The sequence below is a fragment of the Carettochelys insculpta genome, chromosome 16 (genome assembly GCF_033958435.1).
Source record: "Carettochelys insculpta isolate YL-2023 chromosome 16, ASM3395843v1, whole genome shotgun sequence".
In the NCBI taxonomy this organism is placed as follows: Eukaryota; Metazoa; Chordata; order Testudines; family Carettochelyidae; genus Carettochelys; species Carettochelys insculpta.
The window spans coordinates 3,419,643-3,445,046 of record NC_134152.1 but is presented as its reverse complement, the minus strand read 5'-3'; the positions used below and the strand labels follow the sequence as shown (position 1 = coordinate 3,445,046).

At 68.4% G+C, this 25,404-nt stretch overlaps 2 protein-coding genes across 2 annotated transcripts in view; one reads left to right on the top strand and one right to left on the bottom strand.

Annotated features, from left to right (window-relative positions):
* Positions 1 to 3,882, bottom strand: part of TFAP4 (transcription factor AP-4) — a 32,460-nt gene extending 28,578 nt beyond the window's left edge. Inside the window, exon 1 of the mRNA XM_075010365.1 lies at positions 3,423 to 3,882. Within this exon, the coding sequence (XP_074866466.1) occupies positions 3,423 to 3,511 (89 nt within the window). The 5' untranslated portion in view covers positions 3,512 to 3,882. The remainder of the gene's footprint in view (positions 1 to 3,422) is intronic.
* Positions 3,883 to 4,815: 933 nt separating this feature from the next.
* Positions 4,816 to 25,055, top strand: GLIS2 (GLIS family zinc finger 2). Its single transcript, XM_075010362.1, has 7 exons — positions 4,816 to 5,308; positions 19,562 to 19,816; positions 20,052 to 20,224; positions 20,425 to 20,598; positions 20,938 to 21,071; positions 21,476 to 21,594; positions 21,948 to 25,055. The coding sequence occupies exons 2-7, from the start codon at positions 19,642 to 19,644 to the stop codon at positions 22,727 to 22,729; spliced, it is 1,557 nt and encodes a 518-aa protein (XP_074866463.1). The 5' UTR covers positions 4,816 to 5,308; positions 19,562 to 19,641; the 3' UTR covers positions 22,730 to 25,055.
* Positions 25,056 to 25,404: the final 349 nt, after the last annotated feature.

Here is a 25,404-nt window from a genome sequence, read left to right as displayed (position 1 = left end):
AGCCTGGGTGTGGGGCTGTGGGTCGGGGCCGAGGGGCACCGGCCGGGCACATGGAAGTCGTCACAGCACAGGACACCTGACCGCAGCCTGAGCCGCCCCAGGTTTGTACAGAACTAAAGCCAGGCCCAACCCAGCTCCCGTCCCTGCCCCTTGCCGCCTTCCTGGGGAAAGGCGCTGCCAGAGGGGCTCAGAGCCGCTGCTCCAGCAGGTGTGGCAAGAGCAGCCCCAGGGCGTGGGCAGAGGGCGAGAGCAGCAGGGGGTGGGCTCTAGGTCCCCCAGCGTGGCCTGTCCAACTCCTGCAGGCCGGCGCCCTCCTGCCCCAGCTTTTCCCCAGTCCGGGGTAACCTCACGCCAAGGACCTGGGGGCGCTTTGGAGCCTGACCAGCAGGAGGTGCTGCTGTCCCCCCAGGAGCTCTGGGAGCCGGGCGTGCATGGCCCTCGTAGGGCAGAGGGGGCACTGCCAGGGCTGGGCTCTGGGCTGACTCCTGAAGCACTGCAGAACAGCAGGACAGGCGCTGGGGGAGCAGGGCGGGAGCTCCCCCAGCTGTCGGTGCTGTGCTGCCGCCCTGATCTGCATCCTGCTCAGCCCGCTGGGTGCCCTCTGGCTCGGGCAGGCCAGGCCTGGCCCTTTGGGGGAGGGGGTGGCTTTCTTGCCTTCCTGAGCACACAGAGACCCCCTGCCCTGGTGTGGTTCCCCTGCTGGGCTGCCACGCAGTGGCCTGTGCTGGCAGGAAGCTGCGAGCTCTCCCACCGGAAATCCAGCCCAGCTGACGGTGGAGAACCCCCAGGAGCGTGTATCAGCTGTCAGCTCTCTGTGCCTTGTAGGGCTAAGCAGCCGGGATCTCTTGCTTACGCCTGGAACATCTTGCCCCAGACTCCCAGCAGCACGCAGGTCCTGAGTCCCATTCTGTGGGGTCTGTCCCCTCCTCCTGCCACGTGCTCCAAGCTGCAGACGCAGCTGAAGGGGGGACTCGCTTGCACAGCTCATTTGTGGGGGAAACGGGGGAGCGCTACTGTCCCGTGACAGTTGCCCTGGTGGGGAGGAGCTTTTCCTGTTGGGCAGGACGTGACACCTGCTGCTGAGCTCAGCCCTGGGTTACTGTCCCTCTCCTGGGTGGGGAGCTGCGCAGTCCCAGAGGCTCACAGCCAAACCACTCAGTGCAGGACACAGGTGCGTAAGGCAGCTTCCAGCTCTGCATTTCTCAGCCGTCAGCTGAGACCCGGGGCCTTGGCAGGAGCCAGCGTCTGTCTGCCGAGCTCCCCAGTGGCCGTTTCAAAGATCTGCCCTAGGAGTTATTTTGGATGGTGTAGTCAGGTGGCCGCACCAAGGCTTGTCCCTTCTGGCCTCAGACTGTAGGACTCCCTGGATCACAAGCACCAGAAGCCCACGGTTGGGATTCTCCGCAGGCAACAGCCCCACTTAAGCCCCTCATGAGTCTGCAGCCACCGAGCTCAAGCCACGCTCTGCCCACCAGCCCTGTGGTAGCAGGCACAGCAGCCCCACCACAGGTCCTGGGGGCTAACTAGGCCAAAGAGCCCCAGGGGAGCTGCTGCCATGCAGCCCTGGTCACCCCAGAGTCACAAGGAGACAGACAGCGGAGCACTTGGGGGAGAAATGCCATCGAGAACAGGCCACAGCCGAGTGTGTGAGAACAAGGACCTTGTCTGTCAGCAAATGCAGCAGAGCCAAATGTGTGCCAGGGGCGAGTCCTGGCTCCTCTGGGCCTGGCAGATCAGCAGGGCCGTTCAGAGCCCTGGGGCGCCTCCGGGAACAGGGCAGGGGTAGAAGGTGGGGTACCAGCCACAAGTGGGAAGCAAGGGGCTGGAGAGAACAGCAGATGGGAACAAGGACAGGATCTGGGGAAAGGACCAGGAGCTGCAAGAATGGTTCAGGGCAAGGAGATCAGAGAGAGCTGTGGGAGGATGGGCAGGAGAAGGGACAAGAGAAGAGAACAGGGAGAGGGTGGGAGCAGCAGGGTCTGAACCCCCTAGAGAACACCCAGAGCCTGGAATGGACCTCAGCCTTTGCCCAGAGCTGAGGGGCCCACTGGCAAAATGTGTGTCTCCACTGCCCTCTAGTGGCAGGTCTCCCCGTCGATTACAGCCTCCTATTGCTACCGTTAACTCACCTTGCATTAACGAGAATTTGGCATGGTGGCTCTAACAGGGGCACGGGGTTGGGTCAATCCGGTTTTACAGGATGAAAGTTAGGGGGGTTTCACTGGTGAAAGTTGTTTTTTAAATGAAGGAATTTACACTTAAAAACTACTTCAAATAATGGAACACAAAGCCAGGCATTCAGCAATAGGAAATGCCAGAATTAAGGCTGCCTGCGTAACCTTAACTGTGCCCCCCCCGTCTACAGCGCGCATCTCTAGTTACATGATCGCACACATTCACCGTTCTGTCTGTACAACCCCTGTCTCATTCAGTCCATAAGACAGGCCAGCTAGGGGATGAGGCAGGGCAGTGATCTCCTGCCACCTGCTTTATAGAAGCTGGAAGGTGTCCAGGCAAGGTACGCATGGTCATCTCATGGTTTAAGCAGTTGAACAGATGCAGCCCTGGAGCATGGATCTCAGCCTTGCCTGTGCCACAGCATTCCTGTCTGATGCTGAGCTAGTCACTTATATTCACAAGGGATCCGTGGGGTGTGATTTGCAGAAGCACAGCCATGCCTGGGACCTGGGATCTGCACAGACCCAGCCACAAAATGCAAAGTGCTCTAAAATCACACCCTCCCCTCCAGCTGAGCACTCTGAATCAGCTGAGGCTTTGACCATCAGCCCAGACCTCCAGGGCCTACACTCCCACTGGATGAAATGCAGGGAACAGTGCCACAGCTCCCTTCCCAGGGGCGTTGCGAAGATAAATTCATCAACAGCCGTGAAGGACAAATATAAAAACACCGTGGAGCAGTCCCAGAGGAGCTTCATAAGGGCATTTTCAGCACAGGACAGGGGGCAATAAATAATGGAGCCATGCAGTGAAAGATGAGGCTACGCCTTCAGCGAGCCCTGTCCACCCTGTGCAGCCGACGAGGTGGGGTCCTGGGAAAATGGTGTGTGATGACCAGAGAATCACCTCCAGAGATCAGCTGGCCCAGTCCCCAGCACTCATGACATCACTACGTATTGTCTAGCCTGCGAGGGGGGGGCGGGGAATAATTGTTGAAGATTGGCCAATCCAAGCATTCAGTAAATGGTCCAGGGCCGTCCCCCTCCATGTTCATGCAGGAGTCTGGGGTGGAGCTCGGGGAAGGAGAGGGGGGTGCGGGATGCGGTACGGGTGCAGGGCCAGGGTTTGATCATTTGAAGGGGCGCAGGAGGGGTGCAGGTGTTTGGGCTGTCACCTAGGGCAGGGGGTTGGGGGGCAGGAGGGGCTGGGATGCCCGATGCAGGCGCTGTCTGGGAGACACTTACCTCGGTGGCTCCGGGTCAGCAACCCAGCAGGCCCACACACGTGCTTCTCTGAGCTCCCTGAGCCCTGGGGGCAGGGGGCGTCTTTGCATGCCAGGCAGCTCCCATTGGAGAAGTGCAGAGTGGTGCCCTTGGGGCGGAAGAATCCCAAGTGCTGTTACAGGCTGGGGACGCACTGGCTAAGCAGCCGCGCAGCAGAAAAGGACCCGGGGATCATGGTGGATGAGAAGCTGGACATGAGTCAACAGCGTGACCCCATAGCCAGGGCTAGCGTCTCTTGGGGTGCATTAGGAGGAGCATTTCCAGCACCAGGCGGGGACAGCTCACCCGGAGAGGGGTTATGGGTTTTAATCCAGGGTCCATCTGCCCCTTACGCGGGCCAGGCTGGTTCAGGGGCCTGGCTCCCGCCTAGGTCACCTACAACCCGGGAGAAATGGGGCTCAGCTCAGGGGATCTCCTCAGCACCAAGGGCACCGCCGGCCGCAGCCAGCACCCGCTCAGGATGGGCAGGCAGGAGGGAGCTGCTGATCTACAAGGGCTTTTCCCCCTGGGGCGGGCTGCGGCCCGGGGGGAGACTCGGGCCCCGGGCGACACGTGCTGTGTCCCAAACGACGTCACTTCCGGCGGGGAAGCCCCGGACGGGGCGGCTCCCAGGGGCTGGCTGGGCGGGGGTGAATCTTGGGGCTCTTCCCGAGCCCCGCCCCGCGGGAAGGAAGGAAGGAAGGAAGGAAGGAAGAAGCATGGGGGGCGGGGGGGCGGGGAGAGATCCGGGTGTGCAAATGCTCCGGGGCTGCCTGGGGCCCTCCCCCGCTCGGCCCGGCCCTCGGCGCGGGCTTTATCTGAGCCGGTGTTTGCGGTGTGACCCCCGTGTCCCGCCTCATCCGCCGCCGGGCTGCTGGCGCCCTCTCCCCACGCTAACCGGGCAGCCGCCAGCGGCAGGCGGGGCAGAGCTCCGAGGCGCCTCCGCCAGGCCCTGCAGCGCCGGGCACCGGAGCTCTCCGGGGGCAGCGGAAGTGGGGGTCCCGCTGCGGACCCCCGATCCGTGCAGGGGAGGGGCGCAGCGCGGCGGCCGGGGACCTCCCCTTCCCCTGCGCCTGGCGAGCCGGATTCCAGCCGGGATTTCCTGGGGAATGTGGCGGGCCAGGGCCGCATTGTGCGTCTCTCCCTCCCACCCGCCGGCTCCGCCCGCCTGTCCTAGCGCGGCCCTGCCGCCGGGGGCGGAGCCGGCGGGCCCTGCGCTCGGCGGGGGCTGGGGCTGGGGCTGGGCTCAGCCTCGGAATGGAGCCTTGGTCGGAAACTGATCAGCGCGGGTCAATTTCAGGCAGCTCCGCAGGGCTGCGATAAATCACGCCGGGAAGTACACCCCCGCCACACCCCTGCGCCCGCCCCCTGCCCCCGCCCCCCGGGAGCGGGCGAGCCCCGCCGAGCCGCCGCAGCCTCGCGCTCCCCCACCCCCCGCACCCCCCGGGCGCTTGCAGCTCCCCGCAGCCCCCAGTGGCTTTGCACCGCGGCCCCCTCCCCAGCCGGGAGCCGAGCCCAGCCCAGCCCAGCCCAGCCCCGCCGCCCGCCTTCCCCGGCCGGAGAGACGCGACTCCAGCGCCCGAGGCCACGGCAGACGTTCCCCGATCTCCGGCGCTGCAGATGTGGCGGAGCAGCCGGTGGCCCAGGCGCCGGGGGGGTCCGAGGAGAAGCTGCCGCTTCTCCCGCCAGGCCCGCGCTCCGTCGGCTTCAGCCCCCGCCTGCCCGCGGGGACCTGCATCCAGCGGCGGGTGGCTGTGAACCTTCCGCCGCGGCGACCCCCCCCCCCCCCCCGCAGCCGCCGGCCAGAGCCCCGGACAAAGCAGGCGGAGCTGAGCTGAGCACCCCCCCCCCCGCCAGCTCCAGCAAAGGTAAGGGGATCGGCTTGGCCAGCGCCAACTCTTTGTCGTGCGGTTTGCTGGGGGGGGGGGCACTTTCGGGGCAGATCGCAAGGTCTGGCCGCGGCGCTCCCGCGGGGGGGGGGGGGCGAGGTGATGTGGCAGAGGTAGGGCGGGGGTGCAGGTTGACCACTGCGGCTCCTGGGGTGGGGGGGGTAAGAGGTGCCACCCGCCCTGTGCCGTTCGGAGACTTCCCCCCCCCCGGATTTTATTTGAGATCTAAAGCACAAAACTTCAGCCTGAAGCCCCCCCCCCCAGTTGTGGAGGCAGCCATCAGCTGCAGCCGGCTACGGGGCGGGGCGGGGGGGTCCGGATTGCAGGAGGAAGTTGTCATGGTTCAAAGGACCCCCCCAATAAACAAGTGACTCGCCCCCCCATTTCAGTCTGGGTGCCCAGCGCCAGGGAGTCACCCTCCCGTGACCCTGCCTCGCTCTGCCTTTGGAAGCAGAAAGGACATTTCTTCCCCTCCTCTGCCTCTGCCAAGCAGTTCAGGCGGCCGGGGAGAAAATGCAGGGCAGGGTGCATAAAATGGTGCTAACAGAGGCTGCCTTCAGCATGAGCCCCGGCACTGGAAGGGAACCGCACTAGGGCGCAGCCAAGGGGGCGCCCAGGGGCCTGCAGGGGCAGGCGGGCCTGGACGTGATCTCCCTTGGTTCTGAGCCCTGCTGTTTTCTTATTGCTGGACAGTGTGAGGGGCCCGGAGCTCAGCTCTGCAGGGCTTCCCCGCCCAGGAGGCCTGCGTTCCACTATGCGCTCGGGTGGGGGGGGTAGTTTCTGGTGCCCGCCGGGGAGCCTGCCCTGGAGAGGAAAATGAATGGGTGGCTGAGCTGGCCCTGTCTGCCTGGCACCTGCTGGCACGGCCGGAAGTCCCGGTGCGCTGTGGGCTGAGGAGGGGAGGCTGCGGTGAACTGGCTGTGTTGCTCCAGCAGGTCCCGTCCCTGACGGAGGGACGGGTGGGTGAGAGCGCGTGGGCCTGGCAAGCTCTGGTGACCTGGGTGTGTCTGTTTTGCCTCTTCTCAGGAGAGGGGGATGCCCAGGCAGCTGGCCGGGATGCCCCTCGCAGCCAGGGCGGGTTGGCACCAGCTGGGCGTGATATCTAGTGGTGTGTCCAGTCCAGCTGTGTGGAGCTGTCTGGGAATTCAGCAGGGACCCAGACCCATGGCTGTGACTGTGGGGTGTTAATGGAGCTCATTTCCCACAGGCCATGGGGTTTAGCATGATCCCCCGCTGGGGGCTGCTTTGCTCTCTCTCAAGCTGTGCAGGGTGGGCTTGGGCCAGGAGTGGGATGAGAAGAAGAGGGCCAGGGTGGTGCTGGTTCATTAGAGGGCGCTCTCCCCTTGGCACCAGTCGAGACCCAATGCCCCACCTTGGTGCTCGTGGGCACCGTGGTCCCATCTCCTGGTCTGTCCGTACCATCTGGCATCTGCCTGCTGGCAGCGCATCCTGTGGGGCTCTGATATCCTGGCCAGATCCCGGGGGGTTCACTAAACCTGCAGTGCTAGTTTCACTGGGATCTGACCTTCTGCGCCCGCTTGCTGTGCCCTGTTAAATGGCCGCTGGGTTCCCCTTCAGAGGTGCTCACATCTCAGTGGGAGGCGACATCTCCGGGAGGCAGCAGAAACCAGCGACTCCCTCAGCCAGCCTCATTTGAGACTTGCCCTGCAAGGCAGGCTGAAATCCCGCGCCCCCGGCTCCGTGCTGGGCCGAGCCCAAGGACACGGCAGAGGACAGCCGGTGCTGCTGTAACATGGTGCCGGTCACGGCCAGGGGGTGAAATCCCCTTGAATTACTTACCTGGTTGACCGATTAAATGGGAGGGGGGCCCTCCTGCGGTGGCCGGAGGGGCGAGGGGGGCCTGGCTGTGGCCCCCAGTGGTTAACCATAACCCCTAAGCCTCATTCATTTAGGGTGAGGTGTGGGTTAACCATTAACACCCCTAGTCACAGCCCAGCACTTCCCCGGGAAGAGAGGTTCTCAGTGGTCTCCGCTGTAAAGGCAGGAGGGAATTAATGGGAACTGAATGGTCTGGTCCCCAGCACGAAGGCTTGGGCTGGCTCCCTGAGGCCAGGTGAGCTTTGCGTGCTTGTGTCTATGAACAGCCATGTCCTGAGGCTGGATGGTGTGTTTTAAACTGGGGGGCCGGGGCAGGTGAGGCAGAGCTGGCAGGACTGGGGAGGGCTGTGCCGGGGGGGTCAAGGGTGCCCTCGCCCCAGCCCTGCTCCCAGCCTGGTGCCCCCGGGTCGCTCTGTGCCACCAGCATGTTCCACGCCGGACGTCTGGGCGCTGACGCCAGCGGGGTGACCGCCTGGGAGGGGAAACAGATTTGGACCAAAGCCGAGGGCCCCTCCCCCACCTGCCGCGGGCAGTGGTGGGAGACTCACGCCGGGCAGGTCACCTCGTCTCGGGAGCTCTGTGGCTGACCACCCAAAGAGCACGCCCCCATCAGGCGCCAGTACAGACCCCGCCACGCGTGCCCGGGCCCCACAGCTCCCACGGCTGGGGAATGCGCGAGCCTCAGGCTGGGTGTGGTGGGGGGAGGGGAGGTTGGCGGGGGCCTTTGGGGTGGCTGGGTGCGGGAGGAGATGTCACCCGGGAGGGGGCCTTTGGGGTGGCTGGGTGGGGGAGGGGAGGCCAGCGGGGGGCCTTTGGGTGGCTGGCCGGGCGGGGGAGGGGACATTGGCTGGACAGGGGAGGGGAGGGGAGGCTGGCCAGGCGGGGGAGGGGAGGGGAGGCCAGCCTGGTCGTCGGCTCTCCCTGGCAGTGTCCTGGCTGTTCAGTGATGGCGTTGCTAGGAGATGTGCTGCGGCAACCTGAGCCCCGGCCTGGGGGAGCTGTGATGAGTGCAAGACGGGCCTGGGGGCAGCCTGACGTGTCCCTCGCCAGGAGCCGTGCCCAGCCTGGCCCGCTGAGCGTGAGGGGCCCTGTGTGCGGGTCAGGCTGGGCAGGAGCCTCCCCCCATCCCCAGGGAGCCCAGCAGTGCGGGGCCAGGCACAGAGAACTCGGCTGCTGCAACAGCTCTTTGTGCCCCGAAGGCTCATGCAAGTGTCAGCCAGGCAGGGCCTCAGGTGGGAGGAACGGGGGGGCCGGGGAAGGGGGGGCCCTTATTCTGGCAGGGGTGTGAGTGAGACAGAGGCTCTGTCATGGCCCAGAGTCTGGGACAAGGGCCGGTGGCACCGGGGCGGGTCAGAGGGAAAAGTCCAGCACCGGGCTGTGCTTGCAACGGATGGGCATCTGGTGGGGGCATCTGGGCCTGATCTCCAGGAGCTGCACGGTGGGAAGTGTCAGCTAACAACCCCCACCACCCCAGCAGGGCCCCACGCTGCCTGGCCGGGGAGCAGGAGCCAGCCACGAGCAGGGCCCCACGCTGCCTGGCCGGGGAGCAGGAGCCAGGACTTGTTCCTGCTCCTAGGCCTGGGGCTTGCCGCTGCCAGGTGGCGCTTTGCCGGCTGCCGCTGCCCAACCCACGCCGGCTGGCTTTGCTGCCTGGGTGCCAGAGCGCGCCGCGTTTCTCTGGCAAGTCGCCGGCCCTCCCAGAGCTAGCTGGGCCTGCCCCCTTCCAGCCTGCATTGGGTGAGAACTGCCCTCAATCTGCCCCACGTGTGAACTGGTTCCATCCCTGTGCCTGTCCAGCCCTGTTCCCCGCCCCCCAGGCAGGTGCTCAGGGGAGCCAGGGCCCTGTGCTTGGCTGCCTCCCGGGCAAAAGCCACTGGGAACCAAGCAGATGGAGCCCCCTTCCCCCCCCCTGCTCTGGTGCAGGCTCTCTGCCCCTGGGCAGCTGCACACTGCGCCTGTCCTGTAGCCCCCCAGCGTTCCCCTTGCAAAGCCCAGGGAGACCCCAGCCTGTGCTGCGCCCCCAGGCCTGTCCGAGGAGCCAGGTGGAGGGGAGTTTGCTCCTGGCAGGGCAGTGACCAACGGGTGCTGCGGTGCCCTTCCTGCACTGAGACCAGGGCCTGGCCTGGCCCTGCCAAGGGCCTGGGGGTGCGATGCTCAGGGGCAGGGAGCTCCCAGACCAGCTGCTGCCCTCGCGAGGCCTCAGCAGATGGCCCCAGTGCCAAGGGGCTGGGAGCTGCTAAAAGGCTCTCTTGTTAGAGGGGCTTAATTGGCAGCTCCGGGCTGCGTCCTGCCCAGCAGCCGAGAGGGGCCCATCTGGATACCGCGTGCCGGAGCTGGGCCCTGGGGAGCAGCTGCTCAGCCTCCCGAGGTAGCAGTCCCAGCTGGGGAGCTCTCTGGAGCAGGGGTATTCACCGCACTCCTGTGTTCGTTGTTCCAAGCGCGGCACAGTGAACGACCGAGGGGGAGGGCTCTCATCCCCGCAGCCAGACCCCTGGGTCTTTCTCGGAAGCCCCAGGGAGCCTGGAGCACAGCTGGGCACTAGTCCAGGCCAGGGATGCTCGGCCCAGCTGCAACCAGCCTGGTCTCTGGGCGCTGCACCCAGATCCTGGCCACTCTGGGGATAGGAGGTCCCAGCCCCGTCACGCCCTTCCTTTCCCAGCACCAGCAAGCATCTCCCTAGTGCCTTGGAAACAGGCGGATGCCTCCGGCCCAGCTGTGTGTGGGCCAGGCAGCCTGTTCTAACCGCACAGCAGTGGGGTGGGACTCAGCCGGGTCTGGCAGCCCCCAGGAAGCTCCTGGGCTGCGCACGGAAGGGAGAGTTCCTGGCCCAGGTTCCCCCTAAGCTGGGCGGCCGGGCAGCTGCTCATGAAGCCAGGCAGGGGCTCAGGGCTGCAGGGGGGAGGGAGCTCTAACAGGGAGTCATCCAAAGAAGCCCCAGCCCCAACTTTGAGACCCCGGCAGCCTTAAGCTGCCTCCTGTATCTCAAAGCCCTCATCCCCAGCCCTGAGCCTGTACCCCCTCCTGTGCCAACACTCCCAGCCCAGAGCCTGTACCCCCACCACCCTGCTCGGGCGGGCCCCAGGACTCTGATCCCTGCCTTGGGTCTGGGTGGAGCGTGGCGTCTGCTGGGGTAGCGGGGCCCAGCCTGAAGCCTAACGCCGGGCCTGGGGCCCTCTGAACGCACATCTAACAGCAGGAGGCCCTGCCCAGCGTCTGGCCAGGCCTGGCTTCCCGGCTGCTTCTGGTCCCAGCCTCTGGCCTCTGAGTCATCCTGTCCCTGGGCCAGGCTGCTCTGCTGCTCAGGGCCCTTGTCTGGCCAGCCAGGTCCCGCCAGGCCGGGGCCGCTCCAGGGCAGGGGAGCCTCTTGGGCTGTTGCCTGCTTTGTTCGACTCCTGGGGCCCTGCGTTGACGACACGCCCACAGGCCGGGCCTGCAGGACACCTCCCTGGGGTGACCCACATAGGCAGGCAGGAATCCGGGGCTGGCCTCCCGTGTTCCAGGGCTCCAGGGTGGGGACCAGCTTGCCAGGGTCCTGCCCCCACCAGAGAAGTGGGGGAAGCGCTGGGTGTGGGGCTCGGCTCCTTTCCCTCCGCCAGAGCCTGCAGGGAGGACGCGGCGGTCCCCTGCCTGCCTGGGCTCCCTGGGCGGCTGGTTGTCATAGACCAGGGGCGTGGGGCTGGCTCGGGGCGAGATCTCCTGGGTTACTGCAGTCCGGCTGAGTTCTCGGGGTGCAGCCCGCCCCCAGCCGACAGGAGACTGGCAGGCAACTCTGGTGCATCCGGCACCAGCCCCTTCCTCCTGTTCTGTGCCCAAGCGCCTCCCCCGGGCTCCCCCCTGCCTGGCCAGCCCCGGTGCATGCAGCCTAGCCAGGAGCAGGTGGGCTGCAGCCCTGGGAGCTGCCCTGCTCCCAAGGAAGTCTGACACTGGCGTGGAGTTCAGTGTGGTCTCGGGGCTGGGCTCCCTGCTGCTGCCCCGGGGTGACCCACCCGCCTGGCTGCCAGCTGGCTCTTAGCTCCAGAGCTCCCAGGTTCTGGTCCGGCGGGCACCGTCACCCCAGCTCCTGGCTCGCCTGGAGCATCGCCCATCCGTGCCGGCCCAGGTGATTGCCTTCCACGGGCCTCTGGGGTATGCCCAGCCCTGGTGCTCTCTGTGCGTGTGTTTGCGGGGGGAGGCTGCTGTGGCGGGAGCAGGGCCACACCGGTCTGTGCCCTGTGCTCTCCCGGCTGGTTTGGAGGCAGCTTGCCAGGGGTGTACTGCAATTCCTTCCTGTCCCCACTGGGCAGTGGCCCTGGCCCAGGAGCATGAGAGTGGCCAGACCCTGCTAGGCCAGCAGAGCACTGGGAACGGCTCCCCAGCCCTGGTGCAGCAGCGCACACGAGGACAGTCCCTGTGTCTTTTGGCCCGTCCCTGTTTCTTCCCTTGCTATTTCTGGCTGGCTCTGTGCTGCAGCTGCGGCTCCCCAGCCAGCGAGGGGCCAGCCAGCTCCCTGTTGGCAGGAGCCCAGGTGAAGCATTCAGGATGCTGCTGGCTCGCGCTCGGCCCCTCCCAGGCTGAGCAAATTCTGCCGCGATGGCGCCTGGGCTGCCTCTGCCCTGGGGAGTGGAGGGGGGATGTGGGGCAGGGAGTGGGGGCTGAGGGCAGGGCTGGTCCTGCCCTGGCTCGGCTCGGCTCTCCCGGGATCCCCAAGGGAGCGGAGACACGGCCATGGAGCTGGCAGATGCTCTGCTGCAGGGTGGCCATGTTTGACCCAGGGCGGAGGACACGGAAGCTGCCCCTCCCTGCCCCATGGTGCCAGTGGCCCCTGCCCTGGCCAGGCACTGGCTAACTATGCCCCTGGGCTGCTGCGCCACAGCCCCAGCTGTCCCTGGGGTGTCTGTGGCTCTGCTCCCCGTGTGAGCAGGCGCTCGGGGGTGGTGACTGGCTGCCCGGGGGGTGAGGCTGCGGAGAGCAGGCGACGGAGCTGGCCTGGGGGACCCTGGGGGTAGCAGAGAACTGGGCAGCCAGCAGCGAGAGGGTGGCAGGCAGAGGAGGCCATGCCCCTGCAGCGGGCAGGGCTCCTGCCTTGCTGGGAGCTTGGGGGGCCGGGGGGGAGGCAGCCCCGTCCGACCCCTCCAGGGCAGGAGGCAGCTGCTCTCGCGGGCAGCCCGGAGGCACCGGGGCTGGCTGGCGTCGCTGTTGTGGGCACAGCTGGCGCTTGCTCCCTCTGAGCGTGTGCCAGGGATCGCCCTGCAGCCTGGGTAACCCCCCGACGTGCCCGGGGGAGCTAGCAGAGCACTCCCCCGCCGCAGGCGGAGGCTGCCCCACGCCCGACTCGGGGAGGTGTCTGCAGAAGAGGGGAGTGAGGGGCAGAGCCGGCTGAGCTCCACAGTCCCCCCCAGCCCCCCACAAGCCTGTGCGCTGCCCCCGTCCTAGCCACCCACTGCTGCCCAGCAGCCTGGAGGCAGAGCAGCCCCTGCCCTTGGGGCAGGGCAGCTTGGTGGTGCTGGCTGGCTCCTTGGGGGCAGGGGAGCCGGGGAGCTGCAGGGGCCCCAGGAAAGCCTCCCGGGGGCTGGGGCATGTGCTGAGCCCCCAGCACCGCTGCCTATCCTTGCGTGTCAGGGCGGGGGCCCAGAGTGCGGGGAGCTGGCGGCCAGGCTGTCCCGCTCCTAGCAGGGCCAGCCAGCCTGGGGGAAGCAGCTGCTGCCTCTACTCCGGTTGGGCGCTCAGGGGGCCATCGCTGGGCCTTGTGGCGAGGCCAGGCAGGGCTGCAGGCTCGGTGCCGGTTCCCGCAGCTGGCAGGTCCATGGGCAGCAGGGGAAGGTGGCTGGCACGTGATCCGTGGCGGGGTGCAGTGGCAGGAGCAGGCAGGACTCTGCCTTGGTACCCCAGCTGTGCCCAGCTCCTCTGCACATACTGCCACTCCTGCCTGGTGGGGTGAGCCGACACTCTCCGGCGTGGCTGGAGCACCAGGAGCCTCTCCAAGGCCCAGGTGGGCACCGCAAACCACCGGCAGCTTCAAGCACGTGTGTGTGTGAGATTCACTGCTGCCCCAGCCCCAGCCAGCTCAGTCACCTGATTCCCTGCGGCATGTGCCCCGGCGGGGGGCAGGGACCAGAACCACTTCTGGCAAGAGCCGGGTGTTAGCCAGGCCATGCTGGCTCCTTAGTGTCCCTCTTCCGGCCTGCCCTGCACTGGGGTGTAGAGCTGCAGCGGGCTGCTGATGCAGCTGCCCTGCCCCAGCCCAGAGGTGGCTGCATTTCGGGGCGGGAGGGGGGCTGAATTGATTTCTGCCAGGGGATTTTCCAACAGCGCTTTGGGGAAGAGCCCCAGGGCCGGCACGGCAGGATGGGGGTCAGCCAAGGTGCTGCCAGGCTGCAGGCGCTGATGTCTGCCCTGCCCGTCCCCCATGCTAACCCCACAGCCTGCAAAGTCGTGTCGGCCCCATGCTGGGCGCGCAGGGAAAGCAGGCTGGGGGGTGGCAGGGTAGAGATGTCCAGGGCAGCCCTGGCCGGCGTGGGGATGACACCCACTGGCTGGTGCAGCGAGGTGCCCATGCTTGGCACATGGGACTGCCTGGCCCTCCTCTGCGCAGCTGCTGGCACGGTGCCCTGGGGCACTGCAGAGATTTCCTGGGGTTCATGGGAGCTGCCGCAGGTTTCCTCATCGTGGAGGGGCTCTGCAGAGCTGCCACCCAAGGGTGCTGCTGGGCTCTGGGGCCAGCTGAATGGAAGCTCTGGAGTGGTGCGACTGGATCAGAACCGGCTGCCTGGGCCCCCGGGGAGCCGCCCGATGCCTGCGAGCTGCTGGCCTTTGGAAGCAGCTGGGCTCAGAGGGTGCATGGCTCGGAGCAGGAGGAGGGAGGGAAGGGACGTCTGTCTGCAGGTGAATGAGCTGCCCAGCCGGGCCCGGTCCCTGCGCCCACGGCCCTGGCACAGCCACACCCCTTGTGACATTTTCACATGCCCGCCTCCCTCCTGGTTACCTCTGGCTGTTGGAGGGCCGTGGGCATTCCTAGCACTCGGACACCTGGGTCCCAAGCCCTCAGAGACCCAAGGAAAGCCCTGCCAACTCCCCCTGTGTCCAGGACAGCCGCTGGTTAAGGGGCAGCCCCAGAGCTGGAGGCAGGGCACGAGTAGGGGGCCGGGGGAGGGGGCTGGCCTGGAGGGCAGTGGCGGGGCTGGGCAGGGTCCTGGGCAGGTGGAAAAGAAGCTGGTTGCAGGTCTGGGGCAAGGCGTATGGGCAGCACCTCCCCACACTCTGCCCTGGGCTGTGCTCTGGGCCTGCAGCCTGGCCCTGCTGTGGGGGGCTGGGGGGCAGGGCGGGGCCGGCAGCATGTCTGGGGCAGGGCGGGGCGGGGCGGTGGCCGTCTGGGGGGCAGGGTGGGGCCGGCAGCGTGTCTGGGGCAGGGCGGGGCGGCTCTGGCCGTCCGGCTCCGCGGGGGAAGGAGGGCGCTTTGCTCCCAGGAATGCTGCGCCGGGCCGGCTGGGTCTGGCAGCTGCGCTGGCTCGGCGGTTCGCAGGCCGTTCCCAGCCAGTGGGCCCCACCCGCTCTGGCTCCCGGGAGCAGCTCAGGAATCCAGGATGAGGCCCCGGGCCCCCTCCCGCTTGCCCGCGCCTTGCCCTGGCGTGCAGGCTCTGGGCCCCCGGCCAAACCCCGGCCTGTGCTCGGGCCTCCTGCCGGCCTGCCCCGGCGGGTGGGGCTGGGGCCCCGCGGGGAGGGCCGGAAAGCCGCCAGCGCCTGGCCCCGGGGATGGCAGGGTGGGGCTGGGCCCGGCATGTTCCCACTGCAGCTGGGTGCCCCAGGGCATGTCCTGCCCTCCCCCGGCCGGCCGGCTGCGCTGTCCCATCCTGTCTCCAGCGGCTCCGCTCCTCCAGGCTGCTGGGGGGGATGGGGGAGCACTGGAGATGGGGGCAGGGAAGAGGGGGCAGCGGGTGTCCAGCTGGCAGCTCCCTGCAGGCTGTGGTGCACTGGCTCACAGCACCCTCTGCTGAGCAGGTCCTGCCCTGGGGCCGTGCTGGGCCGGCTGCTCCTTGTCCCGGACCTTGGCTCCCGCAGCCCTGCCCTGCCCTGTGTGGTGTGTGCATGGAGGCGGGGGACTGTGACCCTGGCCTGTGTCCCAGCAGCAGACCGAGGGGCTCTGCCTGCCCCCCTCCGAGGCCTGGGTTCCCCTGCCCCCGGGGGCACCTCTCCAGGTGGGCAGGGCCCAGCTGCAGGCTGAGGACTCCCAGCTGGGTTGCAGCCCCTCCCTCCACTCTGGGGCCTGGCGGATCTGGCGGGGGGGCATTGCCGTGTGGTTTTGAGGGGCAGTGCCGGCATGACCTCGGGGGCAGGGGCGTGGGGCACCCTGGTGCCTGGGCCTGGGCCTGGGCCTGGGCGCTGAATCCAGCCTATGCCGGCAGCCGCGTCTGTCTCCGAGGGGTGGGGGACGTTGGGCCCCCACTGCACTCGACCCCCCGGCCAGCCCCCTTTCCTCTCCCTGCCCCGGTGAGACTGGGGAGGGGCTGCCAGGCTCCTGCGGGGGGCAGTGGAGTCGCTTTGTGGGCTCTGAGCTCCCTGCACGACGAGCACCTCCTGGCTCCCCCCCCACCCCGGTGCCATGTGGGGAGGCCCCCGAGACCCCCCGTGGCACATGAGGGCCACACTCCCACCCTGAACCCTGGGTCCAGGTCCCCCCGTGCCATCTCCCTGCTGTGCTCGGCCCCCCCCCCGCCTCCTTCCCCTGCTGTCTCCCTGGGGGCGCAGCACAGGGATCTCTGCTTGGGCAGACGGACGGACAGACAGGCAGGTGGACTGGAGGACAGACAGGCAGGTGGACTGGAGGACGGACGCACAGACAGCCTGTGACGAGGTGGACATATTTTGTCATATTTGTATGAGGTTAGTTCGTGCCTCAGTTTCCCCCTTGGCTGGGAGGGGAGGGGAGAAGCCGGTGGAGCTGTGGGGGCTCCTGCCCCACTGGACACAGGGAGGGTGAGGCCCAAGGGGCTGATAGGTCGGTTTGGGGAGCTCAGCTACCTCTGACCCCTAAAGGAGGGGCGGGCTCCCTGCTGGCCCCTCCCCCCCGAGCGCCTTTGATCCCTGTGGAGGAGGGCCTTGGCGGTGGGCTGTGGGTGCTGAGCGCCTGTGGAAGCCCGGCCTGAAGGGACTTGCCGGTGGGCCCAGAGCAGGTGGGGCTGGAGCCTGACCAGCTGAGCCCCCCAGGAGCCCGGTGGGACAGCCCCCTGTGTGCCCAGCGGGGAACATGGGGGAGGGGCAGCGGGGCGGGGTAGGGGGTTTGGAGGGTGGGTGTGGAGCATGGGTGGGGGAGCCCTGGGCTTGGGCCTGGGCCTGGGGAGCCCCCAGCCCACCGCCCTCAGGGGGCGCTTCCTGCTGGCCTGAGCGCCCAGGTTGGCGTAGCGGGGCCTGTCCCACCCCAGCCTGTGCGCGAGCAGTGGTGGAGCTGTGCCAGAGCAGGGCCAGGCCGTGCCCACGCTCAGGGGTCCTGCCCTCCCCATGGCGTCTCCCTTCCCATCGCCAGCCCCACCCCCTGCCCCCCACCCCCAGCTCCCCAGGCCTGGCTGCTCCTCCCCCGCCCGCCCCTGCCCCCCCCCCCATCCTCGCCCCCCACGCAGCCTGGGAGGTGCTTTGCATTCCTGAGTGTCTGAGCCTGGCCTGGCTGGGCGCCAGCGTGGGGGGCTGGGCACGAGGCAGAGCCAGGCAGAGCCAGGGACCAGGTGCCCTGGGGCAGGGGTGGCAGGGGCTGCAGGCCAGGGCTGGGGGGGGCGAGCCAAGCGCGAGGGCTGGCCCCCCTCCGAGGAAGTCTCTGCTTCCTGCTGCCCGCCCGGCCTGGCGAGGAGAGAGCCCCATTCATGCGCCAGGCTGCAGCTGCAGACGCAGGCGGGGGCTGGCGCAGGGCCAGGCGCAGCCCCTGAGAACACACCCAGCCCCTTGTGCCAGCTGGCTGGGCCCCAGAACCCCCCAACCCCCTGTGCCCCCACTGGGGGGGGCAGGAAGGGGAATTGCCTACACCTGTAGAAGGGGGGGATCTTTCTGCCCGTGGGGTCCCTGGGGCTGGGGGTGGCTCTGGGCTGGAGGAGGGCCCCAGTGGCAGGGGCTGTCCCTGGGCAGGGGAGCTGTGTGAGGCCAGCACTGCCCGTCCCTGCAGCCTTTGTGGGGGGTGTGCCTGGGTTAAGTCTGACTCCAGTGCGGCTGAGGCTGGGTAATGTTGTGGCGCAGGGACTTGGGCCCCCGTGGTGCTGGGGTCCCCCCAGGGGGAGCGGTCCAGCCACCTGGGCCTGAGCCAGGCTGTGCTGGGTGGGGCTGGGCCTGCAGCCCCCCACCACAGCTCCTCCTCCAGCCGGACCCTGGCTGGCTCCCAGGCGCCGTGCTCTGCATGGGGGCCCTGCCCTGGCCTGGGCGGGCAGAGCAGAGCGGCAGAGCTGGGTCGGGGGAGACCCAGGGGGAGGTGTCACAGGCCTGGTGTGTCCACAGCCCCTGCTTTGTGCAGTCTGTGCTGGGAGGGGGCGAGCTGGAGGGCAGGACAGCTGGGGAGGGCAGTGGTGGGGCTGTAGGGCTGGACTAGTGGGTGAATGGAGGCCGGGTGGGGCCTTCAAGGCTGAGTGCCCCACAGCAGGGGAGGGGTGTCTCCCATCCGCTGGTGCTGGTGGAAGCTGGTGCAGCGGCGGGACGAGCCACCTGGGGCCCAGGATGCCCCTCGCCTGCCCAGGACACCTGCCCAGGCCCCAGGCTCTCAGCTGGCCCCTCCCCCCCAGGCAGGGCCAGCCCCAGAGCTGCAGTGGGCACTGCTGGGTCAGGCTTTGCAGGGCACCGGGGGCTTCCCAACTACTGGCTCTTCCTCATCATGCTGTCTGTGGCCAGGTGGGGAAACTGAGTCACAGGGCGGGGCAGGGGCTTGCCTGAGCCGCCTCCAACCCCTTCCTGGCCTTGGGGTGGGGGCAGCCGCTGTGTGGGCGAGCCAGGGCAAGGTGCCACGGCCAGGAAATGAGCCAGGCCTCTGCCCACAGAGGGGCCCTGGGAGGCAGCACAGATGGCTGGCAGCTTGCCAGCTCCCCTTCCTGGCCCCGGGGGGCGGGGTGCAGGGCAGAGTGGAGCAGCGCAGGGCAGCCCGAACGCGGCTGGGACCTTCCCAGGCTCCGACCTGCTGGGATAAACATGTACTTCCTTCCTCCTCCGGGCTCCAGGAGGCCTGGCAGGGCCCTCCCACAGCTGCCCCCTGCCGGGAGAGCCCAGCCTCCCACTGGGGACCTGGGGGTGTCTGCTGGCCGGCTCTGGGCCTGGCCAAAGCTGCCAAGTGGGAGGGGCTCAGGGCCTGGGGCAGCTGTGCCCATCGCCCTCCCATACAGCCTCCCCACAGCCCCACCCGGCCCTGTGCTGCTCCCCCCAGGCCCATGTGCCTCCAAACCTCCCACCCCGCCAGCTCCAGCTGCGCCTGCTGTCCCCTGCCAAGCGGCTCTTGGCCCCCCGGCCTTCCCTGCCCAGGCCCCCGGGCTGTGGGGACCCTGCGCCCCAGGCAGCTTGGCTGTCGGAGCTTCCCTGCGCTGGGAGGTGGCGGGGGGGGGGGCAAGGGCTGGCCCGAGCGGGCCTGAGCCCCCCTCCCCGCAGAGCCTTGCGTGCCTGGCGCTGCCCCCCGAGCTGTGGCTGCTGCAGGCAGAGCAGAAGCAGCTGCTCCTAATTCCAGGCAGGTCACTGCTGGGGGGCTGCGGCCCGGCTCCGGACCAGCCCAGCCAGTTCTGCCAGCTGCCTCGGGTGGGTCTCTCCCGCCCCTTCCTGCCTGGGAGGCTGGGCTGGGGGCACTGCCCTTGGCCCCTTGCCCAGGGGGCTTGGTGGGGGCAGGCCTGGGACCCGCTGGGCCATGCAGGGCTGGGCTCTGAGCGGGGCTGGGGGGTAGGAGCTGAGACCCTCCAGCACAGCCGGGGGTGGGGGGGGCACCAGGCACCTGGCAGAGGAGGGAGCTGGGGTGATTGGCAGGGGAGGTTTTGCAATATCCACTGTACCTGCTTTCTGCTCCGGGGGTCTGACAAAAAAGGGGGTCTAGGAGGATCCAGAACTGGGTTGGCAGGGGGATGTGGGGAGCATGAGGAGAGCGGGGGGGCTGTGGGTCAGGAGTTGGGGGGGGCACTAGGAGAGCAGGGGGCTGTGGGTCAGGAGTCGGGGGGCACTGGGAGAACAGGGGGCTGTGGGTTGGGAGTGGGGGGCACCGGCAGAGTGGGGGGAGGCCTGTCTGTGGTGCCCCAGAACTGTTTTATCTCCAAGTCGACCCTCTCGCCCCCGCCCCCCGGAGGCGTGGGCCGAGCCACAGGGCCTGGGGGGCTCCTGGGGCTGTGCGGATGGGCTCTGGGGTGGGGGTGCAGGGATGATGTGGGTCCAAGGGGGCAGCCCAGCTCCATTCACCCCCTTCCCCTCTGCCCCCCGCAGCTCGCCTGGTGCCCTGCCCAGCCCTGGGCTGCAGGGGGGCACCCAGCGGTGGGCTCCCGCCAGAGGACGCCGCCGGCACCATGCACTCGCTGGACGAGCCCCTGGACCTCAAGATCACCATCTCCAAGCTGCGGGCGGTGCGGGAGAAGCGGGCGCTGGGCAGTGCCAAGCACCGGGCCCTGCACCACGAGCTCAGCAGCCCGGACGACGGCGCTGCGGTGATGGGACCCGGCTCGCCCGACTCCCCACCTGCCGGTGAGCGGGGTGGGGCACGGGGGGGGGGGCTCCCCACACCTCTGGGGCACCACCCGTGTGCAGCCCACCTGGGCAGGGCAGGGTGGGGGGAGGCTCTGCCCTGCCGGGCTCCCCTGGGGCAGGCCGTGGGCTGGGGGTGGGGACTGGTGCCGCCCCACCCCAGAGCTGGCTGCATTGCCATGGGGGGAGGTGCTGGGGCTGGACTCGCTGCTCACCAGCCGGCTTTGTGCCCCAGGCCCCCCGCTGCCCTCCAAGTGCCACGACAGCCGGGATGGGCGCTTCTCCGCCGCACCCCTGCTGGACCTGAGCCTGTCGCCCCCGTCCGGGCCGGACTCCCCCAGCGGCAGCACGTCCTTGTCCCCTGAGCGGCCAGGCAATGGCGACCTGCCCGTGGGCCCCACCCCACACGTAAGTGACATGCCGGGGGCTGGGCCCCACAAGGCTGGTGGATTGCCAGCCTGGGGTGGGCACTGGGCCCATGGGGAAGGGACCTGTCCAGCAGGGCTCCTGGGGCTGGGCCCAGCTGGGGGCTCCTGGCGCTGCGTAGGGCACACCCTGCCCGTCTCCCCAGCCAGCATCGCTCCCCAGTGCCTTTGTTCCCCCTGCAGGATTTCCAGTCCCTGCGCTACATCGACGGCCTTCCCAGCTCCTTCCAGTTCTTCCTGCCGCTGGGCGCGGGCGGCCTGCACCTGCCGGCCTCCGCCTTCCTCCCACCTCCCAAGGAGAAGCGCCTCTCCCCCGAGCTGCCCCTGCCACAGCAGCTGGTGTGTCGCTGGGCCAAGGTGAGGGCGGGCAGGGCCCCCAGCGCCTGGCTGTGGCAGTCCCCTTGCCCCTGTGTCCCGAGGGCAATGCAGCTGGGTGGCGCGGGTGGGGCAGAGGGGGTTGCATAGGAGATGCTGTGGGGCGGAGGGAGGGGCTGTGTAGCACCTGCCATGGGAGAGGCCATTGGGGGACAGCCCCTCCCAGCCACGGGTGGGTCTCTGGGCCACGTCCCCAGGCCCCCGCTGGGCGCCCACAGCCTCTGGGGCCAGGCGCAACCGGGGCGGGGCTGGGCTGGAAGGTGAGAGGACCAGTCAACACAGCTGCCCCCCTGCAGCCCCCTGACCCTACCCTTCCCACAGTGCAACCAGCTCTTCGACCTGCTCCAAGACCTGGTGGATCACGTCAACGACTTCCATGTCAAGCCTGAGAAGGACGCCGGTTACTGCTGCCACTGGGAGGGCTGCGCACGCCACGGCCGTGGCTTCAATGCCAGGTGGGGCTGGGCTGGGGGGCGCCGAGGGGCAGGAGCAGGAGCCAGGTGTGAGAAGTGACTCGGGCCGGGAGGAAGGGGAGAGTCCAGAAGGAACCACGTGTGCCAGGTTCACCAACATGTAACTAGTGCAGGGCAGGAGCTTATGGGGCAAAGACGGGGGATGTGGGGCTACAGGGCGGGGGGGTTGGGGGCTGGGCGAAGGGAGCAGGGCAGGAGCAGACCTGGTTGCTGCGCTGCAGGGCTATTGGTGATGTCCACCTTGGCCCCCCGTGGGCAGCTGTAGGGTTCGGGGGCCCTGGCTCCGGGAGGCAGGACAGCCCTGCTCCTGCAGCACCCTTGGGGGCCGGCTGCCCCGGGCGCCCTCCAGCCGGCGCGCCCAAGCTGGGTTCCCTCTCCCGGGCTAGGTACAAGATGCTGATCCACATTCGCACCCACACCAATGAGAAGCCCCATCGCTGCCCAACCTGCAACAAGAGCTTCTCCAGGCTGGAAAACCTGAAAATCCACAACCGCTCGCACACAGGTCAGTGCTGGGGGGGGGCTGTCCCTGCCTGTGTAGGTCCCTGTCCGGGCAGCCCATTGGGCAGCCCACAGCTTGGTGGTATAGGCCCCATGGCACATTGGGTTGGGCAGCCTACGGCATGCGGAGTGGAGCAGCCCGCGGCCCGGACTCAGAGGCCCCGTGGCACCCTGGGTCAGGCAGCCCATGGCCCAGACTCAGAGGCCCCGTGGCACCCTGGGTCAGGCAGCCCATGGCCCAGACTCAGATGCCCCATACCACGCTGGGTTGGGCAGCCCATGGCCCGGACTCAGATGCCCCATACCACGCTGGGTCGGGCAGCCCCATGGCAGCCTGTGGCTCTTGTCCCCCCGCAGGCGAGAAGCCATACATGTGCCCCTACGAGGGCTGCAGCAAGCGCTATTCCAACTCCAGCGACCGCTTCAAGCACACACGCACCCACTATGTGGACAAGCCCTACTACTGCAAGATGCCCGGCTGCCACAAGCGCTACACCGACCCCAGCTCGCTGCGCAAGCACATCAAGGCCCACGGCCACTTCGTGTCCCACGAGCAGCAGGAGCTGCTCAAACTCCAGCCGCCCCCCAAGACGCCCGGCACCTCGGCCGAAATGCCTTACGTCACCGGGGCGCAGCTCATCATCCCCAACCCAGCCGCGCTCTTCGGGGGTCACGCGCTGCCCGGCCTGGGCGCCTCCCTGCCCATCCCCCTGGCCCCCACGCCCCTGGACCTCAGCCCCCTGTCCTGTGGGGCCGTGGCCTCTGCCGCCTTGCCAGGCCTGCCCAGTCCCGTGCTGCCACTCAATTTGGCTAAGAGCCCCTTGCTGGCATCTCCCTTCGGGGCGAGCGGGCTGGGCCTGCCGATGGTGTCCCTGCTCGCCGGCAAGGCGGAGGCGGAGAAGGGCCAGGCTGGCACTGCCAGGGGGCCCAAGGCAGGCAGGGCAAAGGACTCAGGCGACAGGACGGAGCGGGCCCGGCTGCGGCGGGCGGTGGGGACGGAGGGCCTGCCGCTGCTGCCCGGGGCCGTGCTGGACCTGTCCACCGGTGTGAGCTCTGCGGGCGGCCCTGAAGCCCTGCCCCCCGGCTGGGTGGTCATCCCGCCTGGCTCCGTCTTGCTCAAGCCAGCCGTGGTGAACTGAGTGGAGCCAGCCCCCGGGGGAGCCGCGCTGCCAACCCCTCTGCCGCCGGGGCTCCTCGGGCCCCTCACGAAAGAAGAATGCGACTCTTCTGAGAAAAGCAATAATGCCCCTTCCAGGCCTGGGGTTGCCCCCTGCCCCCCCCCGCCAGCTGCTGCTCCACCCGGGCAGCTGCCCCGGCCCCTCCGGCTGGCTGGCGGGGGCTGCGCTGAAGTGACGGCAAGGGGGCTGGGGAGCGCCCTCTCTGCTGGGGCGGCCTGGCCCCGGCCTCAGGCAGTGGGAGGCGCTGCTGATTATTTATCAACCCCCTGCTCTGACCGGTCCCGCGTCGGGCCCTCGTCCCTGGTGCTGACCAGGTGCCGCCTGCCTGAGGCCTGTGCCACGCAGCCAGCTGCACCGGGGTCCCCACGCCCCCAGCCGTTCGAGTCCTCGCGCCCCGGCTGGCTGTGCTGGAGAGGGCCCAGGGGAGGAGCCCCGTGCTCTGGTCCCCCCGTGCTCTGGTCCCCCCGTGCACGCAGCCTGGCAGGGGGACGGGAGCCAGCGGCTCCCCAAGTGCTACGGGGCGGGCAGCCCTGGGCCCCTCCCTCGCTGGCTCGGGGCCCTTGCTGCTGGCGCCAGCCCGATCCTGGCGCCAAGTGGTGCTTTTCTGCCGCCCAGCACTGAGCCGGGTGCACCCAGCCCGCCACATGGGAGCAGCAGCCACCGGCACCCTACAGTGCACCCGGCACCCTGACCAGCCTGACCCCCCGCCGCCAGCGGCTCTGGCGGGGCCCCAGCGCAGAGCCCCAGCTGGGCTGAGGCTGCCATGAACTGCCAGGGCGGCCAATGCACCCCCCTTTGCCCTTCAGCCCCCCCAACTGGACTGAGAGACAGACAGCCCCCCGACAACGCATACTGGCTGAGTATGCCGCTCCCCTCGCTTCCGACAGGCAGGGCACACGCCTGCCGCTCTGGTAGTTCCTTGCCCTAGAACGCAAGCCTGGCCTGCCAGCCCCAGCTGCACCCCGGGACCGGTCGAGCTGGGCGGCGGAGGCCACGGCCGTACTCAAAGCGATGACCGTTGGCCGCCACGCGTGCAGGCTGAGGTGCGTCCCATCCGGCATGGGGCTGCCCCCCGGCCCTAGCAGGTGGCGCCCACGGACTGACCCAGCAGCTGCGGCTCTGCCTGTGTGCACGCAGCTCCCCCGGGCACGTGGCCAGAGCTCCCCTGGGCCCACCCGCTGTCGGGGGCTCCAGCTTGTGTGGTTTAGGGAGACACCCCCACCCCATGGCAGCCACTAGCCTGGCCCCTGCCCCATCCCTGCTGGGGGGCGGGAGTTGGTGACACCGCAGCCAGCCCCGGGGCTCGCTTGCAGCCTGCTCTGCCCAGCAGCAGGCTCAGGCCCAGCAGCTGGGGGAGGGGCAGCGGGCAGCCAAGCCCTCACAGCCAGCCAGGCTGAGTGACCGCATTGAGGGGGTGGGCAGGGCGCCCAGCCGGCCCGGCCCCACTGGAGCATTGCCACACGGGCTCAGCCGCTGGGGGGCACAGGTGGCCCCCGCGTACCCTCAGCCGGGCCAGGGGCCATATAAGCTACATAAACTCTTCACCTGCTTGAGCCCTCTGAGTGGCTGTTCCAGAGCTTGGTCCTTGGCGGCCGCCCAGGCACTGCCCATGGACTGGGCATCTCCCAGCAGCCTCAGCTCTTGCCCAGGTGGCCTGGCCTCACCCCGGCCCCACGCTTGCCCCTTGGACACTCCCTCGCCGACAGGGATTGCTCAGCATTCCTCCACAGGCTGCCCTGCCGGGGGCCCCACTTTACCTCTGGGTGGCCCCTCGCTGCCCTTCCTGCTCCTGGTACACAAGGGGGCCTGCATACCTCTCCCCGCCCCTCAGCAGGACCCTTGCTTTGCTGCCACGCTCCAGCCAGGCGATGCCCCCACCCTCCCTCAACAGCCCCATTGCAGCTGCTGGAGGGAGGGCACCTCCCAGCCTGGATGTGACAGCGCCACAGCCCACGGCTGGCAGGGAGCCGTTCTCCAGAGCCCACCCTTGGGGGGGATCCTGTCGGCTCTTGGCTGCCACGCTGCTCGCAGGGTTCGCAGCAGGTGCTTCGTGCTAGACTAGGCCTGCCCAGGCCGGTGTACATTTTGTTTTCAGTTGAGGTCACCCAGTGCAGGCTCTCGGTATGTTACCCATCTAAGTGCCTTTCTCCGGTAGTGTACGTTCTGTCCTCCGCTCCGGCGCTGTAGCATAGCGTGTAACGAAAGCCACCAAGCCAGATGCTCACGACTGCCCTCGGCCTCCAGAGGAGAGGACGTTTCTTACAAAAACAATAAAGCGAATTGACGAGTTGCCGGCTCGTGATTGCCTTCGGGCGTCTCCCCCTCTCGGCACCGCGTCTAAGCCTCCTGCAGCACCTGCGCCCAAGGTGCCAGCAACGGGGACTACCCAGACGCTGCTGGCGATGGGAGGCAGCCAACAGGGTTCTGCTGAGGGCGTGAGATGAGCAAGATCGGAGCCTGGGGCTGCCGGGTGCCCTCCTGATTCAGTGCCCAGCTGTCCACAAGCTCCTGCCTCCTCCTGGGTCTCGCCTGCAAGTGCCACTTGGGGGAGCCACGGAGCCACCGAACTGTGCCCTGGGCATGTCCCCCATGGGCCGGGCTGGGAGAACCCACTGTTCCCAGCCGGGGGCCGGTGA

Coding starts and splice junctions, on each gene's coding strand:
- GLIS2 (XM_075010362.1), top strand. CDS start 19,642: ATGCACTCGCTGGACGAGCCCCTGGACCTCAAGATCACCATCTCCAAG. Junction 19,817..20,051: donor GCCCGACTCCCCACCTGCCG/GTGAGCGGGGTG, acceptor TTTGTGCCCCAG/GCCCCCCGCTGCCCTCCAAG. Junction 20,225..20,424: donor CCGTGGGCCCCACCCCACAC/GTAAGTGACATG, acceptor TTCCCCCTGCAG/GATTTCCAGTCCCTGCGCTA.